This window comes from Triticum dicoccoides, chromosome 4B (genome assembly GCF_002162155.2).
Source record: "Triticum dicoccoides isolate Atlit2015 ecotype Zavitan chromosome 4B, WEW_v2.0, whole genome shotgun sequence".
NCBI lineage: Eukaryota > Viridiplantae > Streptophyta > Magnoliopsida > Poales > Poaceae > Triticum > Triticum dicoccoides.
In genome coordinates this window covers 420,736,045-420,756,090 of record NC_041387.1, presented here as the reverse complement: position 1 = coordinate 420,756,090, position 20,046 = coordinate 420,736,045, and the positions used below count along the sequence as shown (strand labels likewise).

The 20,046-nt window shown below is 48.0% G+C and overlaps 2 protein-coding genes across 4 annotated transcripts; one reads left to right on the top strand and one right to left on the bottom strand.

Annotated features, from left to right (window-relative positions):
• Nucleotides 1–3,571: 3,571 nt before the first annotated feature.
• LOC119290642 (probable pre-mRNA-splicing factor ATP-dependent RNA helicase DEAH3) lies at nt 3,572–7,189 on the bottom strand. 3 transcript variants are annotated; one of them, XM_037569263.1, is made up of 7 exons: nt 6,779–7,178; nt 6,344–6,531; nt 5,112–6,196; nt 4,627–4,752; nt 4,302–4,540; nt 4,098–4,216; nt 3,572–4,016 (listed from the first exon to the last, which is right to left on the bottom strand). In XM_037569263.1, exons 1-7 carry the CDS (start codon nt 7,064–7,066, stop codon nt 3,896–3,898), a joined length of 2,166 nt encoding a protein of 721 aa, XP_037425160.1. In that variant the 5' UTR covers nt 7,067–7,178; the 3' UTR covers nt 3,572–3,895. The 3 variants fall into 3 exon arrangements, with proteins under 3 accessions (XP_037425160.1, XP_037425161.1, XP_037425162.1); XM_037569264.1 differs by lacking the exon at nt 6,779–7,178 and having other exon boundaries at nt 5,112–6,244; nt 6,344–6,483; XM_037569265.1 differs by lacking the exons at nt 3,572–4,016; nt 4,098–4,216; nt 4,302–4,540 and having other exon boundaries at nt 4,646–4,863; nt 6,779–7,189.
• A 6,005-nt stretch (nt 7,190–13,194) lies between these two features.
• LOC119293704 lies at nt 13,195–13,779 on the top strand. Its single transcript, XM_037572081.1, has one exon. The coding sequence runs from the start codon at nt 13,332–13,334 to the stop codon at nt 13,611–13,613; it is 282 nt and encodes a 93-aa protein (XP_037427978.1). The 5' UTR covers nt 13,195–13,331; the 3' UTR covers nt 13,614–13,779.
• The last annotated feature ends 6,267 nt before the right edge of the window (nt 13,780–20,046 follow it).

The window sequence follows — 20,046 nt, the reverse complement described above, 5'->3', positions numbered from 1 at the left end:
GTCTTCAACAATTAAAAATCCAGATGATGAAATTGCATTTTAATTAATTGAGAAAGACCAATAGCTATGCAGACCACCTGCCACCTGCCAGGCATGGGCCGCCTCACCACCGCCATCCACAACGGCCCCAACCACCAATGAGGCACCTGTTGGGGGTAGTCTAATTTAGCAATGGAAAAGAGGGCGTGGACGTCTCTATGGAACATAAAGATACCCTAAAAAATTAAAGTGTTCCTTTGGAGATTGGCCCATGAAACCACACCAACGGTTGATATCTTATATCACCGAAATATGTCCACCACATCTGTATGTGTGTTCTGTGCAGCACATGGCAGTTGGAAACATGCCCTGATTGATTGTGTGATGGCCGGGAGTGTTTGGTCCCTTTGTTTGGAAGAAACAATGAAATCCATGATTGACAATTTGATGATGGATGCAGAAAACTGGCTATTCATAATGCATGACACGCTACCACATGGGAAATTCACTCGCATGGTGGTGACTCTGGTATATTTGGCGGGCAAGAAGAAAAGCTATTCATGAAAATATCTTTGAGAGTCCTTTTGCAACTAATTCTTTTGTCAATTATTTTTTCAGAGATCTTCAACTCATTGACAAGCAGACCCCTGTTCTGTGGAATACAACTCATGCAAGACCGACAGTATGGCTGGCTCCACCAGATGGTTTTATGAAAGTTAATGCAAATCAGCAGATGCAGCAGTATCTAGAGAAGATTCGCGTGGCGCTGTAGCAGCGGTTTGTCGTGACCAGAGTGGGAAGTTCAAGCACATTATGGAACCTAAAACTTTGCAGGCTTTGGCGATTCGGGAAGGGCAAGCACTAGCTTCGGATTGCAAGACGGTGGTGAATGACATCAAGATGATTTCGTCAGCAGAATATGGTGCCATTACACATGAAATAATAGAACGAACTAGTAGCTTCATTTTCTGTAATATAGTTCATGAGTTTAGGAGCTCGAATTTCTTTTTTTTAGGGTACGCCAATGGCGTACCTTAGCTTTATAGAAGGGAGAAAATATGTACAAGAGATTACATGTCGCTAGTTAGGAGTCACAAGCCGACCCTAACCAAGCCTCCACACCACTCCCTAGCTCTACGCGACTACTCTATAATTGGTTGTCCTCCAAAAGGTCCTGCCTTGGCCCAGGTCCGCAGCTCATCAAAGATTGAGTCTACCGTGTTCCATTCGTTCTTGATCGTGCCCTGCCGAAGACCCTTGCATTCCTTTGCTTCCATATCGTCCAACATATTAACATCATGAAGGTGTCAAATCCTTCCCGAGACTGCTTATGAATTAGCTTTCTCGTATCCTTCCACCACTGCACCAATCTAGAGTCGTTGGTTGGGCAAAGGTCGGCCGTCAATCCCATCCTAGTAATGCAGCGGAACCACACTTGCCGCAAGAACACGCACTGCAGCAAAATGTGGTCAACTGTATCCTCCTCCTGGTCACACATGTAGCATTTGGATGCTTGGTCTTGCAATCCGTGCCTAGCTCTCCTGTCTGAAGTCCAAAGATGATACTGCACCGCGAGCCACATGAATAACTTGCATGCAAGCGGTGCCCAACACTTCCATATTGCTCCGAAGCAGTGAAATCTGACTCCTCCCTCGCATAACATCTTGTACGCAGATGATGCAGTATAGACTCCAGATGTGTTCCAAGCCCAGATTGGGCAGTCCTCGACCTGAGCATCCAAATGAACTTCCAACAGAATCTCCCAAAGTCCGATGAACTGGGTGAGGCCCTCAGTGCATAGCTCTCCCACGACATCATCCATCCATGAATGCATGTGCATCGCATCCAGCACAAGTCTCCTGTTTGTCACTTGAGTCCGCACCTTTGCCACGACCAAGGGTGCAAAATCTTTAATAGCTCCTCCATGTATCCATCGGTCTTTCCAGAACAAGGTCTTGCTTCCTGAGCCAACTTCCCATTTGACTAAACTCCCAAAGGCTTGGTCCACCTTTTTGTCCGCGGTCAAGTTGAGGCCTTGCCACGGTCTGGAATCATCCGTGCGTCTAAGCCATTCCCATCTTAGTCTTAAGGCGATGTCGTGTTTAGACAAGTCTATAACATCCAAACCTCCCAAGTGCTTGGGCCTGCACACCCTATCCCATGAGACGACACATTTGCCTCCATTCACCGCCTCGGTTCCGGCCCAAAAGAATGCCCGACAACCCTTGTCCACTCTCTCCAGCGCCCATTTGGGTGTCGCCGCTATCATGAGGTGATGCGTAGCGCGCGCCCTCATTACTTGATTGACAAGAATGAGCCTCCCTGGCCTCGTCACGAGACCCCTTTGCCATCCTGGCATGATGTGGAGGGCCGTGTCAACAATCGGCTGCCACTCTGATCTTTTGAGTTGCCTGATGCTAAGCTGGAGCCCAAGGTATTTGCATGGAAATGTGTCAATTCTCCATGGCAGCGCAGACTTCACAAGCTCTTCATCCTCATTTTCTGCTCTGATCAAGATTGCCGCAGATTTGGAATAGTTCACCTTGAGCCCTGATGCCACTCCGAATAAAGCAAGGACTTCTTTAACGAACATAAGGTCTGGCCATGCTGGTTTTATGAAGAGCGCCACATCATCAGCATACAGGGACAAGCGCTGCATTGGACTATAGCCATTGATGGTACTAAGCACTTGTGCCTCATGCGCCTTGGATATGATTGCCGTGAGCCCGTCCATGGCAATAACAAAAAGCAAGGGGGATATCGAGTCCCCTTGCCTCAGCCCTTTAGCATGCATGAACTTGTCGCCGGCACATCCATTTACTAGGACCCTCAAGCTGGCAATGGTGAGGAAGATCGCAATTCAAGAAATCCAGCGCTCCGAGAATCCCTTGGCTCTTAACACCTCAAACAAAAACGGCCACGCCAGCAAATCAAAAGCTTTTGTTATGTCAAGCTTTTTTGTTATGTCAAGCTTGACCATCACTCCCTTGGCTTTTCTCCTATGCAGCGTGCGCGTCATTTCTTGGATTCTCGGAGCGCTTTAGAACTTGAGTTTCAAGGCTCACAATCTCACAAAGCACGCTTTAGAACTTGAGTTTTGTGGCAATGTTTGGTTGGGCCAACCTAAACGTTTTGGACTTTGAATAAAAAAAGTAAAAACCAGCTAGGCACCTCCCGTAGGAGTGCACCGAGCCCCCACCATCGGAGGGGAGCACCAGGGGAGAAGAGGCCATATCATTAATCATTAGAAGCTTCTTGTACATATGAAATTTGATGGTGTGCTTTATTTAACTTGCATGTCATATATTATTACTTTAACATAGGGTCAAAGTTAACCTTTATTGCTTTAACATAGGGTCAAAGTTAGCCTCGAAAAACGCATTGGACCCTATACACATGGAAGGAGGGAGTAGGCCAAATACGCATAGCACACGTACAGGGCAGGAAAGGTAAACAGTGGCTGTATCCTGAGAGCATGTAGTGGCATTTCCTGTATCCATATCTAGACAAATCTACAAATAATTCGGGATGGAGGGATTAATTTCCTGACTAGTTACACAAGTTATCTCAAAAGGAAGTAAACACAGTACGATGTCAGCAATTCCATGAAAACTAGCCAAAAGGATGCTGAAGTACAAAGTAAACAACAGCGTTTGATACACCAAAAATATGAAGATCGACACATAATTAATGTATGATGACCTACACCTTCTAAAACAGAGGGAAAACAAGCATCTAATTCATAATGCAGTAGCAGAGGGACATTTGACATATGTCGTATATAGTGATTTCACCGTCCACAATACTGGAAAACTACGACATGGAAGATATCATGACAATGGTGGAGGCCAACAACAGTGATGTCCAAAGCCTTTGGCGGCGCTGCCATCCAAGGGACCAGAAGAATGACATCAATTCAGTTCCTACTAGCAGCTCTTTCCCTCTCCCTCTTATTGTGTAGCCTCTCAAGAACACGCTTGGCCTCACATGATGGGAAATTGGTCAGATCATAGTACTGTGGAGCTATATCGATCAGCCTGGGAACAGAATACAGAGAAAGGTCAACATTGTCAATCAAATACCCAATTGGACAAGTTTTACTTTAGACAAGGACTTACCACTCTCCACGGATATCGGTGACTGTGCGGATGAAATTCCTGGTGGTCAAAACATATTCATTGTAGATGACCCACTCCGGCTTATGGTCCATGCAATTCGAGGGATGAAGATGGACAACCTGGTAAGGAAAGAAGGGTGAAAAGCTGCAATACAATACTCCATAATAATAAGGGAAATAAAAGAGACAAAATCAGAATACCAACCTGATTATCCTTAACGGTCAAGTAATGCCCAGTTCGCTCCAGATGAGCAACCTGCATAAAGTACCCTGAAAGCATTGCTTTCCTGATGTTGACATAGTACTCGCGACTGTTGAAGTCTGTACTGCACATCTTGAGGTTGAATCTGGTCATGATGCGGACAAGTTGTTGTCTAACATTATCAGCAGACTTCATCGCCCGGGCATTGACAAAATTCTCATAACACCATGTAGGATCCTCATCTGCATAGTGAAGGAAGAGTCTGTTAGCCCCCAATAAATTGCAGTCAGGCCAGGTGTAGATTTAATGAGAATGGTAATAGGCTTACTGTTTTGCTTGTATGCATGGTACACGTTCAAAAGTGTCAGATGATCCCCATCGATGTGCCCAAATCGAGCCTTCGCCTCATCAGCAGCCTTTTGTGCCTCCCTAGGCCGGAGAAAGCAATTGGGTACTAGACAAAGGATATGGTAATAACAGACGAAGCCCACGGTTGGTCAGCAGATGCAAAGAGGCGAGACGATACCATTTGCTTTGTCAGAATAACTCAACATACAGCAACTATCTGCATCAGCCTAAACTGTATGATCATTTTGATCAATAGCTCTACAAGCCAGGTGCGTGACAGTTGCTGGTGACAATATACAAAATATACAAACAAGAGAAAATAGAAAACATGCACTAGTCTGCATGCTAGAACCATGGCAACTTGCTTGCACACACTGGTGCAAGCAAAACCGTGCATGTGCATAACAACATGATAATGTAGTTGCAGAGATGCAATTTGGAGAGAGGAATTGTTAGTTGACATACCTGATAGCATGGCAGATATTGAGAGGATCTCATTTGAACAGTTGTACCTTGGACTGATGACAAGCATCTTTGACATCTGTGGGTCTAAGGGGAACTCACTCATCATTTCACCTAAAGATGTTAGGTTGCCTTCATCGTCGAGTGCCCCCAAATAGTTCAGAACTTCCAAGGCCCTCATTAGAGTTTCGGGTGCAGGAGGATCCATGAAGTCAAAATGCACTAAGTCGTCAATTCCAAGCTTCTTCAGAGTAAGAACTGTATTTGCCAGGTTTGACCGAAGAATTTCTGGGTACGTCTGCGGCTGTAAATCACCATTAAAACTCTTTTCTGTGTACAACCTGAAGCACTTCCCAGGCTGTGTTCTTCCAGCACGACCGGCTCTCTGATGCGCACTTGCCTTGGAAATTGGAGACACCAAAAGGGATTCCACCCTTATCCTTGGATTGTAAACCTTCTGTTTGGAAAACCCTGGATCTATAACATACACTATACCATCGATGGTTAGGGATGTCTCAGCAATGTTTGTGGACACAACGATTTTCCTTCCAGCAGGACCTTCCTCTTTCAATGGAGGTGGAGCAGGGTCAAAAATCTTCTGCTGCATTGCAGGGGGGAGAGTAGAGTACAATGGCACGACTTTAACTGGGCCAACCTGATCACCCATGTTATTAACTTCCTTGTTTATTTTCCGACACGCATCCTCAATCTCCTCTTCTCCAGTAAGGAATACAAGGATATCACCAGCAGGTTCACACATATGTATCTGCACAACTGTCCTGATAGCAGCTTCTAGATAGTCCCTTTCTGGTTCCTGAGTATAGAAGATCTCAACCGGATGAAGTCTACCAGGAACCTTCATCAATGGTGCACCACTGAAATAACCCTGAAACTTCTCTGCCTCAAGAGTAGCACTCATGACAACAAGCTTCAAGTCAGGCCTGTTCTTTAGAACTTCCTTCAGAAGCCCAAACAGAACATCCGTTGCCAATGTGCGCTCATGAGCCTCGTCAAGAACAATCACCTTGTACCTCTCTAAAAGTGGGTCTGCCATTGCTTCTCTCAGAAGCATACCATCTGTCAAATATCTGATAGGAAGCAATAGTGTTCAACACAACATGATTAGATCAGAATACCTAAAAAAGCAAAAGAAACATACACTTCATATCAATCAGCCAAAAGGATGGTGCAACTGATACTGTTCTTCCACGAAATACAAGAACCAAAAATCTTACTTGAGAACAGTTTTGTGACTGCTGCAATCTTCGAATCGGATACTGTAACCAACTTCCTCCCCGATTGTGACATCCATCTCCTCCGCGACACGCCGAGAGACCGACATTGCAGCAACCCTCCGCGGCTGGGTGCAGGCAACCATAGAGCGGTTGCTCAAACCATCAGCCTCGAGCACAAATTGGGGGATCTGTTCCACACAGAACAAATCAATCATCAAAACAAATCAACCAATAGGAACAGCGACCTCATAATGACCATATCACCCTAGTTATGCAAGCCCACAGAAGCATAAACCTAACAAATCCACCCATAGCACCAGGTATCTAGCCTCTAGAACACCTCCTAACTTTTCAATCCAAAAATTGAGGGCACAAACCAACAACCTGAGCAACACATACATGGGGGCGTATCGGATATAGGTGCAGATATCATACCTGAGTGGTCTTGCCACTTCCGGTTTCTCCGACAAGGATGAGGGTCTGGTTGTCGCGGAGGACGCGGAGGAACTCGTCCTTCTGCTGCCACACGGGGAGCGTGCGGCGCTTCTCGAGGATCTCCAGGTACCGCGCCGAGTAGGGCCGGCCGTTCCACCGGTTGATGGACGGATTGGCCGCGGCGGCGGCGGCGGCACCATTGATGCCGGCGCGGCCGAGCTTCGCGGATACGGAGGTCTCGTCGACAACGTCGAAGAGGCTCACCTTGCGCTTCCGCTCCGTCCCCATGGCGGCGGCGAGAGGGGTCGCTGGTGCGCGGAGGAGGAATAGGAGGGAGAGAGGGCCGGGTGGGGAGGCGAAACCCTAGCTCCCGTTTCTGGAAGAGTCGCCGGATTTATATTTGTGAATTGCGCGATTATTAGGTCGGCGTGGCGTGAGGCTGCGAGATGGGACTCCGCTCGCGTGGTAGCGGGTTTCCGTGCTTTTCGTGTACCAGCCTGGAAGGCGCCCTTTTGGATCTTGCACTTGCAGCCCCGGTCGCGTTCGTTTTCTTTTTTCCGTTTTTTTTTTGAACCAAATCGCGTTCGGTTCCTGAACGTGAAAAACTTGGTCTCAGGCTCGATTACGTTTCGCCAGAGCTACTCACTCAAACTAGGTCTCCGGCTCGATTACCGTGTTAAAAAAAACAGGTGGTAAAAATCTCATGTCAGATTTTTGGACTTTGCAGGCGACTGAAGCACAAATCAAGCAAGGGAGGACACGGAGCATAGATGGAAGAGGCCAGACCCAAAGTTTGTTAAAGTAAATGTTGACGCTGCTTTTTATCAAGATGCAGGCGCAGGAGCAACGGCCGCTATAATCAGAGATGAGAAGGGGCAATTTCTAGCTGCTCAATGCAAATACAATGATTGTGCTTCAGATGCTACGGCTATGAAGGCTAGGGCCATGCGAGATGGCCTTCAATTTGCAAATTCATTAGGCTTTAATCGGGTTGAGGCTGAATCAGACTCCTTGAAGTCATTCAGTTCTGCACAGGACAAACACAGTGGTGGGATGCATCGGCAGCAGTCTTTGCGGAGTGTCTAGATACTGTTACATCAATTGGGAGGGTCACCTTCAAGCATTGTTTTCGTGCGGCGAATACCGCACCTCATGAGCTAGCTAAGTATAGTTTTTGTAATAAAATGTCAGATAGTTGGACTGACGAACCACCTGCATGTATCGTCAATAGCCTTGTGAACGATATAATTTTGATCTGAGTAAATAAAGCTAGCCATAATGGCCTTCCCTCAAAAAAAAGCAAGTGAGATCAAACATGTCAACACACGAATTCGTTTGGCAAAAAAATCCGACATCACGAAAGCCCTCCTTTCCCCCGCTGCATGTCTCTTATCCACATTTCTCTCACATCGTGTCGCCTACTCCCCAACCACAACGCCGCTCCATTGCATCTCTCCTTGCTGCGGGATATGAAGGAAGAGAGACTGGCGTTGGTCGGCTAGCCAAATGTAACGGTGGCAGCGGCGCCCTTTTGGGTCGGCCCATGTGCGTGGCGGAGCGCCCTTTTCTCGGTTTCCTCTTTTGTTGTTTTTCTTTTTTCTTTCTTAATTTTTGTATTCCAAAAAATGTTTATGGTTTTGAAAAATGGTCATAATTTTTTTTAAATCCTTGAATTTAAGAAACTTTCATGAATTTAACATGTTCATGCATTTAAAAAATGTTCACAGATTTGGAAAAATTATACCAAATTCGAAAAAATGTTCACTAATTTTGAAACAAATCTTCATAAATTTCAGGAAACGTTTGCCGATTTGAAAAAATATTTACAAATTTATAACTATGAACATTTATTGTATTTGATGAAGACATTTTGATTTGATGAACTTTGTGAATTTTTTGAACAAATTTTGAATCGGATGGCATTTTATGAATTCAATTAATATATTTAGAAATTAATTTAAAAAATCAAGAAAATATGATGAAAAATTTTAATCGTGATGAGCATTTTTTGAATTTGATGATCATTTTTTGTATTTATGAACACAAAATGTTCACAATTTTTGAAAAATTATTCTAAAATTAGAAAAAAACGTGAAATGAAAAATAAAGGGAAGAGGAAAATTAAAAACAAACATGGACAAAAAGTAAAACATAAAAAAATGGTCCAAAACCGCAAGCGGGAGAGGGATCCTGCGCTGGGCCGGCTCAGTTCACTGTTGGTCGACATCCGTGGACAGCTAGGCCGTCATACCGCCGTAACCCGAAGCGGCGATGTCCTGAAGCCCGGCCCACGGAATACCACATTATGTGTGAAGCGGGCCCCGATGCTCCTGCGGATCAACACGGTCGCCCTCCAGCCGGCCCACCACCATGTGACCCCCTCGTGTGTTAAGTCTAGAGAAGATTTTCCAAAAAATTAAGTCTAGACTCTAGAGACTAGATAGAGGCGACCAATGGCGCCTAACATGCTTCTATGGGGAGGCAACCAGAAGCTTGAGGTACAAGACGTGGGAGACTATGAAAAGGTTGAGAGGGGAAAGTACCCTGTCGTGGTTATGTATTGGCGATTTCAACGAGATACTTCGGCAGGAGGAACAGTTGGGTCCTAATATTCGGGACAGTGCTCAAATGGAGGGTTTCAGAGATGCGGTGGATGTATGTGGCCTGGCAGACATTGGTTATATGGGTCTTGATTGGACGTTCGAAAAACGAGTGGCTGGGGGGCAATTCTGCAGAGTTCGGCTAGACCGGGCTTTGGTTTCGCCAAGCTGGTCTAGCATGTTTCCTTTTGCAAACCTGGAACATCTAATAGCAGCCAAGAGTGATCATAGCCCGATACTGCTCAAGACTGATATGGAGGCAGGTAGTCAACGATCTTTTGGGAATAAACCTTTCCGCTATGAATGTGCATGGGAAACGGACGAGAGGTTCAGAGAGGTGGTTAGCGAAGCATGGGATGGGAGAGGACCGGTGAGGACACTAACTGAATTAGCTAGCAAGTTGCATGATGTCTCGACCTCTATGTCACGGTGGAGTAGGATGACTTTTGGTTCGGTGCGCCAGGAGATGAGGGGCTTGCGCCGGCAGCTTGCGGATCTCCGCGGCGACCCTTTGCGGACTGGACCAGGGGAAGAAGAGAAAGGTGTGATGGACCGCCTTATTGAGCTAGCATACAGGGAGGAAGTCATGGCAAAACAACGCTCTCGCATCACATGGCTAGCGGAAGGGGATAGCAATACAAGGTTTTTTCAGCGGAAAGCTAGCGCCAGACGGGCTAAGAACATGATCGTTAAACTGAACCGTGATGATGGATCGGTGTGCACGGACCCGAGCGAGTTGGCTGCTATGGCTACGGAGTTCTACAAAAACCTCTATGCTTCCGAAGGAACTATTGGCATGGAGGAGGTATTGTCTCACATACCTACACGTGTAGATGGAGACATGAATGCCCGTCTCAATGCTGAGTACAGTAAAGATGAAGTTAAGGAGGCCCTCTTTCAGATGTTTCCAACCAAGGCACCGGGCCCAGATGGCTTTCCCGCGCATTTTTTCTAGAAACACTAGGACTTATGTGGTGACGAGGTTACAAGGATGATCATCCGAGTGCTTGATGGAGCTGATTCATCGGAGGAGATCAACAACACGTTCATTGTTTTAATCCCCAAGATCTCCAGTCCAAAAGTTTTAGGACAGTTTCGGCCTATAAGCCTTTGTAATGTAATCTATAAGATTGCATCGAAGGTCTTAGCCAACAGGCTGAAGCAGATTCTCCCCGATATCATCTCCGAAGAGCAGTCTGCGTTTGTCCCTGGACGCCTTATCACAGATAATTTTATCACGGCTTACGAGTGTTTGCACTATATGAAAACCAGGAGGGTGAAGGGAAACAGGTTTTGTGCACTTAAGCTAGATATGATGAAGTCATATGATCGCCTCGAGTGGCCCTACCTGAAAGCGGTCATGATTAAGTTGGGCTTCAGCCCCAGATTTACAGAGACCATTATGAGGTGCATTTCTTTGGTTTCTTTCTCCGTTCTGTTTAACGGTGGCAGTTTGGAAGGTTTCAGGCCTACACGTGGACTTCGGCAGGGGGACCCGATCTCGCCTTACCTTTTCCTGCTAGCTGCGGAGGGATTATCGTGCCTTTTGAAGTTAAATATTGGGGTTCAGGGAATGGCAATGGCGCCTGAAGCCCCTTTGGTTAATCACCTACTCTTCGCTGACGACAGTCTATTTTTTTCGAGGCAAACGATGAGGCTGCTACAAGGGTTAATGGACTGCTGAGAGTATACTGCGATGCTTCGGGGCAGAGAATAAATGTGGAGAAATCATCAATCTTTTTTAGCAAGGGGGTTGCGGATTCGGTAAGGGGAGCAATCATGAATATCCTTGATGTGCACAATGAGTCGTTAACTGAGAAGTATTTGGGTTTGCCATCAGATGTGGGCAGAGCAAAGGAAGGATCTTCTAAATATTTGAAAGACCGAATTTGGGAACGTGTTCAGGGTTGGATGGAAAAGTGCCTGTCAGCGGGAGGGAAGGAAGTCCTCATCAAATCTGTCGCCCGGGCCATTCCAACATACTCAATGGCATGCTTTAAGCTACCTCAAGGTTTATGTGAGCACATCAACAGTTTGATACGTAAATTTTGGTGGGGGAGTAAAAATGGTGAGCGGAAAACAGCATGGGTGTCGTGGGAAACAATGTCAAAACCAAAATTTATGGGCGGCCTGGGTTTCTGAGATATCGAGCTATTCAACCTAGCTCTTCTTGCCTGGCAAGCGTGGCGGGTGATGCAGCAGCCGGATTCCCTTAGCGCTCGCATTCTAAAAGCTCGTTACTTCCCAAATACAGATTTGCTGAACGCCACACTAGGCAATGCTCCTTCGCGGGTCTGGCGGTCACTCTTGGAGGGCCGTGACATTCTGTCTTTGGGGCTCATCAAGAGAATTGGCACCGGAGCAACTACGCATATTTGGCAGGATAACTGGTTGCTGAGAGATTACAAGTTGAGGCCCTTTTGCGCCCGCTCAACGAACCCGCCGGTGCTGGTTTCAGAGCTAATAAACTCAGCCACAAGAGCATGGAACCGACAAGTATTATCTGAGCACTTCATTCCTGCTGATGTTGAAGCGATTCTCAATATACCGATCAGTACCAGGCAACAGGAGGACTTTTGGGCGTGGCACTACGACAAGAGAGGGATCTTTTCGGTCCGATCAGCTTACAGGATGATTTGCGCCATCAAAACACAATGAGAGAATTGGCTTGAACATCGTCCGGGTCACTCTAACGTGGCTGCGGATAAAAACTCTTGGTCTCAGCTATGGAAGGTGAAGGTTCCCTCAAAGATAAGAGTTTTTGTATGGCGGTTGGCGCATACCTCTATCCCGACCGGCCTGGTGAGACATGACAGACATATGGCTGAGTCCCCCGCGTGCTCTATCTGTGGAGCAATGGAGGATACATGGCACCACTCGCTACTGAGTTGCCGCATGGCGAGATGTGTTTGGGCTCTGGAGGATGATGAACTGGTTGAGCATATGATATCAAACCAAACCGAAGATGCGAGACTATGGCTGTTCTGGCTGTTTGAGAATACAAATCAACGAGACCTAGCTCAAATTTTAGTGACCATGTGGGCGATTTGGTGGGCCAGGAGAAAAGCTATACACGAGGAGGAATTTCAGAGCCCACTTTCCACTATGTCTTTCGTAAACAGATTTTTGGAGGAGCTGGATATAGCTAACTCGCTAAAACCCTCGACTGCTGTCACACGAGTGAACCGGCAACGAGCAAAAGTGTGGCTACCACCCCCGGGCGAGACTTCAAAGCTAAACTGTGATGGGGGGCTGTCGACCTTAGGAGACAAAGGAGCAACATGAGTTGTGTGTCGTGATAGATTTGGCAAGTTTCTTGGTGCTTCTGCAATGGTGTTCGATGGCCTTACTGACCCGGCAAGTCTTGAGGCCCATGCATGCAGCGAAGCACTAGCTCTAGCCCGGGATTTGAATCTTCAGGATCTCACCATTGCCACGGATTGTGCCGAAGTGATTTCAAACATTAGATCGTCAGGGGTTCCTTCTTATGCTCCTATCCTTCGAGAGATCCATACTAACTGTAATGATTTTTCTTCTGTTGATTTCCGTTTTGAAAGCAGAGATAATAATTTTGAGGCCCACCTGCTTGTCAAGGGAGCTGCGTCTCTCGCAGTGGGTCGCCATGTGTGGCTAGGGGTTCTACCGGAGATTGCTTGTATTCCGGACGTTGTGAACTTTGAATAAAATCCCTAATTTACCTTCAAAAAAAATAGAGACTAGATAGAGGCTAGGATTTTTTTTCTTTTAAAAAAAGAAGGGAAAAAAGAATAGAGACTAGTAGAAGTACGAACAAGAGACACGCCACGCACGAGACGGGTAAGTAGCCGTAACACGTTACACTTCCACGCTAGACGGCTCCACCCCATCACCAAAACAACCTCGAGCCAGCGACTCCCACGTCCACGGAGACCGGCACCGGCCGACGCCGACGCAGCGCTCGCCGAGTTGCCGCCATGGCGGGAAGGCTGGTCTCCATGCTCCGGTGGCCGCCAGACCTCGGGGGCCTCCCGAGCCAGCTGGCCTCCCTGCTGCCGTCGCCGACGTCATACGCGTCCCTCCAGTGGGACTGGCGGCCGGAGCAGCTCGGCGCGGCTATTCGGCGGTGGCCCGAGCTCGTGCCGGACGTGCCCCTCGTCGTGGACGCCGTGCTCTGGGGAGTCGTCACGGCCGTCGAGTCCGTCGCGCTCATCTCCATGATGTGCTGCTTCTTCCTCTTCTGCGGCTGCACGCTGTGAGGGTCATACTCATACCGACGGAGGAAGGATGCAGCTAATTAAGCTAGTACTACTAGCCACCATGTGCGGTTAGCCTTTTGATTTCTTTGTCACCATGCTGTGTTCATCATACGTTGATTCTGCCAAGACATAAGACATCGGCATGGCAATGCTTGCTTCAGTACTATATATACTAATTTGGTAAGCACTCGTATCTTTATCTTGGAGAAAAATAATAATCTGGTAGTACCTGGGAAGCGTGAGTGGAATTGTGATGTTTTGCGATTGGGTTTTCTTGTCGGCGCTCCACGACGACGATCGATGAGGTAGAATAGGACGGATTTGGGGATCTGTCGGCGAGTGCGTGCGTGGGTGGTGGGAACGGGGCTGACTTCAATTTTGGGAAGAAAATATCTCTCTTTCTCATCATCCCGGTCAAGCGATTGCTGTATATAAAAATGGACCATTTTCTTTATGTGTCTTCAGAATGGATCTTGTTCCATGTGGAGCTGGAGTTTTTGCATATTTGTGTTGTTCTTAATTGGTAGGTGGTTGTGGAGTGGTAGTACAGTCGTACAAGTCCCGTTTGGAAGGTTAGAGCAACTCTACCACGGTCGTTGTAGGGCTGCAATGGTCAAAATAATCATTAGTATGATAATTTTAGCCTAAAATGACACTCTAGCAAAGTCCTCGTATGGCTCGGCTCTCGTCGCCATATATTATGGACATTGCTTCATAATGAACCTCGTAGCCTCCATATATGAAGGCTAGGGAGGACCAGTATGAAGCTCGCTCCATACCCCCATGGTCAGCGCGAGGGGGAAGTTTTACCTTCTTTCTCCTCGCAACATGAATGGGTTTTGAAGCTACGGCCTTCCACACACCATGGGCGACAAACACCTAGGCCATTAGAGCCACACCCTTGGATATGGCGACCCGTGCAACCCTAGCCACACAAGAGGGGGGGAGGGGGCAGGACCCTGCCGCCACCGATGCCCGCTGTGCGGGCTTCACCCGGGAACACTCACCAATGGCGGCGAGGAGGGGGAGGTGGCGGTGGTGCAAGTCAGTCGGTCACAGGAGCGACATATGGCGGTGAGGCAATTAATATCGATTAAAAAGGAGCGAAGCGTGTGATATCAACAATTAATCTCTACTCCATTTCTTTGTTGTGGAACTGTACCTCCAGAGATGATAGCTCACTTAACAAGCCAAGGGGAACTCCAACGCAGATCACAAGATCAGTCCTAAATGTTTGAATCAGACTGTCCGTGCATTTTGCCATCCAACACCGGGCATCAAATTTGTTTAGACCACTCTAGATGTCTGAAATCTCACAAATCGAAACCAAGCATATGGGAGGTTTGCGGACGTCCAAACCTTCGTTACGTTGGACTCCAACATGCCCGACCCATCCAAAAACCCCACCCGGAGCCCCACACTTTTGAACATTCCCACCACAACCTTCGTCTTGATTGTCACCTTCCCCCACCCCATCATCCGGTCGTCCGCCGCCAAGATGGAGCCGCCGCCAGTGGACCTGGCGGAGACGATCTTCGTCCCACCAGAGTCGGAGGACCCGATGGTGGTGGACGCCCCAAGGCAGCCGCTAGAAGGCGAAGAAGAAGAAGTAGAAGAAGAAGGCGGGCGGTGCGTAGGTGGCCTGCCAGGGCAGACCTCGTCCAACAAACCAAGCTGCCACCCTGGTGCCGCCCGAATAATCGACGATGTGGTCGTCCCAGCCACAGCCTCCCTACCACTATGCCTTCCAGCACCGCAGACCGTAGCAATCGCCGCAACAGTTCGTGTTGTCACTCACCTCTAACCATCGTGTCTCATTTTTCGTCGACCTCAACGCTGACTACGTCTTCATGGAGTCGCAATCGCCGGGGCTTGTCCGGTTGCGGGCCGATTGTGGACCACATGTCCGTCGGTGCCCATTCACTGTTTGCCAGAATGCCTCGTCCAAGCGGGACGATGGTAGATGACGAGGCGATGATGAACATTATCCATGACGGAGGTAGCTACGAATATGGACAACTGGATGACTCCCGGCCAGAGGAACAACCGCAGTCGGACACCTTGCAACCGAACATGGATCCGGAGGAGCACTGGCCACCTGGTGCCGACCCAAAGAAGAAGCAGAGGGGACTTAATTTCTTCCCAGAGGAGGATGAATTGGTGTGTGAGGCATGGTTCGCCAGTAGTATCAATCTATTTCAGGGTACGGAGCAAAGGGCCGTGACGTTTTGTTAAAGCTTGCACACTTGGTTTCACAAGCAAAAGCACTACGATCCCAACCGCACAACAGTGATCCATCAACGCAATTCGAAGTTGCTCACCCATCGATGGTACAACATTCAATTTTTGCAGCTGCTACAAACAAGTGAAAACCAGGTGGCCAAGTGGCGTCGGAATCCAAGATCTCATAAGTTTTGTTGTTTGTTGCTCTATGCATCAATCGTTTTATTGATTTAAATGTTGCACCTTGTTGACTATCCATTGTGTTTCTTTGCCAGATCGTACCTGCGTTCGTTATGCCACAAGATGGAGAAGAATCACTTCATGTATATGCATTGTTGGTTGAAGTTGAATGTGCATAGCAAGTGGATCGACATGATTGTATATCCCGTCAAGATCTCCATGGTCACTGAAGATGAAGGTGGTGATCCAACCGTTCAACACAAGAAGGGTTTTGCTCCGACCAATAAGGTGATTAGAGACCTTGGGAGGAAGTGGGAGGAGGAGAAGGAGAAACGAGAAGGGGCGATGGCCAAGATGATGGAGGAGTTTGATGACATCATGGCTAAGAAGGAAGAGGCAAAGAGGTTTTGCATCTTCGTAGAGATGCAAGACAAGAATCTCAACCTCCAAGAGAAGAAGTTTGAGATCAAGGCCGCTTCAGAGGATTTCAAAATGCTTCATGAAAACGCCAGACTCGATCCCAATGTGGGAAAGATTGCTTGTCCAAGCCTATTTGCGCGCATATTGAAGCGCTTCACAGAAAGGGAGCGGGCTGGACTAGGCGAAGAGTGGGGATTTTTGGCATGGACAGCCAGACTAGGACTCGAAGAAGGAGCTCTTTGGCACAGACAACCGGACTAGCAACTTTGGGATTGATTGGATGTAAAAGCTTATTGAACATTTGATGTCTTTTTTGTTGTGATTGCATATGTTTGTAATCTATATGCTTGACAAATAGTAGAGAAGATCGGAGCAGAGGTGGACATTTGATGACTTTGGACAGGTGGCCTCCACCCCTATTCCTATCCGCGAACATTTGAGGATGTCCATTTGGTGAACCGCGTTGTATTTGCCCTAACCCCACAAGCAGCGACAGGGCCAAACAGCTCCCACATAGAGGCTGCCAAAATCATCAGCCCAGTCACTGGCGTGATAGTGCCCAGCAGTTGAGCACTCTGCCTGTCAACTACTCATGGTCGCAACCAGAAATGCTGTAGCATTGGTTCACGGCCGGAGCGGTCCCTGTATCAGCGTGTCACTGTAGGCGTCGTCTCAGCAGTGGCTAGATGGAGACACGGATGATCTCCCTTCTCACGTGTCGGCTGGAACCGGAGCGACCAATTCTCGTTTTCCGATTTTCCTCGCTGAGAGCCGAGAAGAATGTTGCCGGTAAGTAAAATGTTACCCAACGAATCGACCTTCGCGTCGCCAACGTCTCCTCACGCCGCCGGATAAGGATGAACTTGGTTTTTCCTTCCTCTAATCGTGGTTTTTTCTTTCTTAACGATTAGAGATTCTTCTATGTCGTTGTCAGGTCTTGCAAACGAATCCCATTACGGCGTAGCATTGGAGACGCAATATCAAACAGCACCATATGAGGGCGAAAAAAAGTGCACTGGCAAGAGCAAATGCAAAGGGTGCGACTCCCGGAGACTTCTCGACCGATCCCAAAAGGTTTCTTTCCTTTTTACTGTGGGGCGCTTGTGGAATGAAACAATTTGGTCATGTGCGGCTATCAATCCTGTCAAACATGATTCAGTTGCAGGCGTGTACAAGGCGTATACATGAAGAAAGATCAACACAGCCGGAGGAGTAGTTAGTTAGCTAAAATCCTTTGTATCTTTATCTCCTCTTATCTCTAGTTTTCTTCCTTTGCAAGATGTATCTGTTTCAACAACCTGTACGCGTATTGGGCTCGCAACCCCTTCTATTTAACACGCAACACGTCGGCCAGGAAGGCTAAGACGTTTACCGCAAGTCGCACATGGTATACAAAGCCTTCTTCTTCCACAAACCCTAGCTAATCCATCTCCATCAAGTGCGCCGCCATGTCTTCCTCCTCCGCCTCCTTCCAGTCGCCGCTCAGCGGTGGAGTCCCGGAGAAGCTCTCTCGCACCAACTACGTTCTGTGGCGGACCCAGATCACGCCGCAGTTGCGGGGCGCCGGCGTGTTCCACTACGTCGACGGCACGACGACTGAGCCGGCCAAGGTCCTCACCAGCAAGGACGCCACCGGCAAGGAGACCACCGGGCCAAATCCCCTTCATCCACTTTGGGTGAGGGAGGACCAGCAGGTCCTCGGATACCTGCTCCAAAACCTCTCCAAGGAGGTGCTCGTCACGGTGACCACGATCACCACGGCGCGCGAACTCTGGGTGGCACTGGCGAGCATGTTCTCGTCACAGTCACTCAGCTGCGTCAACAACATTCGTACAGCGCTGATCAATGCGCAGAAGGGAAATCAATCGGTGGCCTCCTTCTTCGCCGCCATGAGAGGCCTCGCCGATGAACTCGCCGCGGCGGGCAAACCCATCCAAGATGACGAGCTCATGTCCTACATCATCCACGGGCTGGACCAAGACTATCAGCCCCTTGTCTCTGCACTGGACGCACGCGTCACCCCGGTAACTCTCGATGAACTTTTTGCCATGCTCAGTAACTTTGATCAACGCATGGCGCAGTACCAAGGCTCCGGTGGTGGTTTCAAGTCTTCGGCCAACTCCGCATTCAGAGGCCGCGGTGGTGGCTCTCGCTCACGCCCATCTCCCCGTGGCAAGGGGAGGTTCGGCTCCGGTGGTGGCGGCTACTCCAACAACTCGCGTGGCAGCGGCCGCTCGGGAAACTCCAAAGGGCGTCGCGGTGGTGGCAGTGGTGGCTCCAACAGATCCCGTCCGGACTTGCCCCGCTGTCAAATCTGTGGCAAGCCAGGACATACGGCGAAGGATTGTTGGTACCGCTACGAAGAGGATGATGGTGACTCCTCACAAGATGAAGAGAAAATTGCAGCGGCGGCCGATGACTCCTATGGAGTTGACACAAACTGGTACGTTGACAGCGGCGCCACCAACCACATCACCAACGAGCTCGAGAAAGTCACCATGAAGGAGAAATATCGTGGCAACGATCAAATTCATACGGCCAGTGGTGAAGGGATGGGTATACGTCACATTGGCCATTCAATTTTTAATACCCCTAGTCATAAAATTCATCTCAAACGAATCTTGCATGTTCCTAGTGCCCACAAAAATCTTCTCTCTGTTCATAGAATTGCCATTGACAATCATGTTTTTCTCGAGTTTCATCCTTATTTCTTTTTGATCAAGGATCAGGCAACGAGGAAAATTCTCTATCGAGGTAGATGCATTCAAGGGCTCTACCCGTTGATTCCGGAGTTTAGAAGATTCAATAAACAAGCTTGTGGTGCTATCAAGCTTTCGTCCACATGATGGCACGATCGTTTAGGACATGCCTCTTTCTCTTTAGTTGAAAAATTACTTAGGAAAAATAAGCTCCCGTTTGTTGGTGAGCGAAACATTGAAACTATTTGTAATTCATGTCAGTGTGCTAAAAGTCATCAATTACCGTATCCTATCTCTACTAGTGTCTCCACCAAACCTTTGCAATTGATCTTCTCCGATGTGTGGGGACCTGCCCCCTCCTTGGTTGGTAGACACACATATTATGTGAGCTTCATCGATGACTATAGCAAATTTTCATGGATCTATCTCCTCAAGAGAAGATCGGATGTGTTCCAAGTTTTTCACAACTTTCAAGCACTTGTTGAAAGAAAGTTTGACAGTAAGATTCTTGCTGTCCAGTCTGATTGGGGAGGGGAATACGAGAAACTAAATTCCTTCTTCCAAAGCATAGGCATATCTCACCATGTATCATGCCCGCACGCTCACCAACAAAACGGGTCGGCCGAATGCAAGCATAGGCACATTGTCGAGGTTGGCTTGGCCCTCCTAGCCGGAGCATCAATGCCCCTCAAGTTCTGGGATGAGGCTTTTCTGACAGCCGTCCATATTATCAACATGTTACCTAGTCGTGTTATCAACAATGAAACACCTATGGAACGCCTCCTCCACACAAAACCAGATTACACCTCTCTTCGTATCTTTGGCTGTGCTTGTTGGCCAAATCTTCGACCTTACAACAAACGCAAGCTCATGTTTAGATCAAAATAGTGTGCTTTCCTTGGTTATAGTGC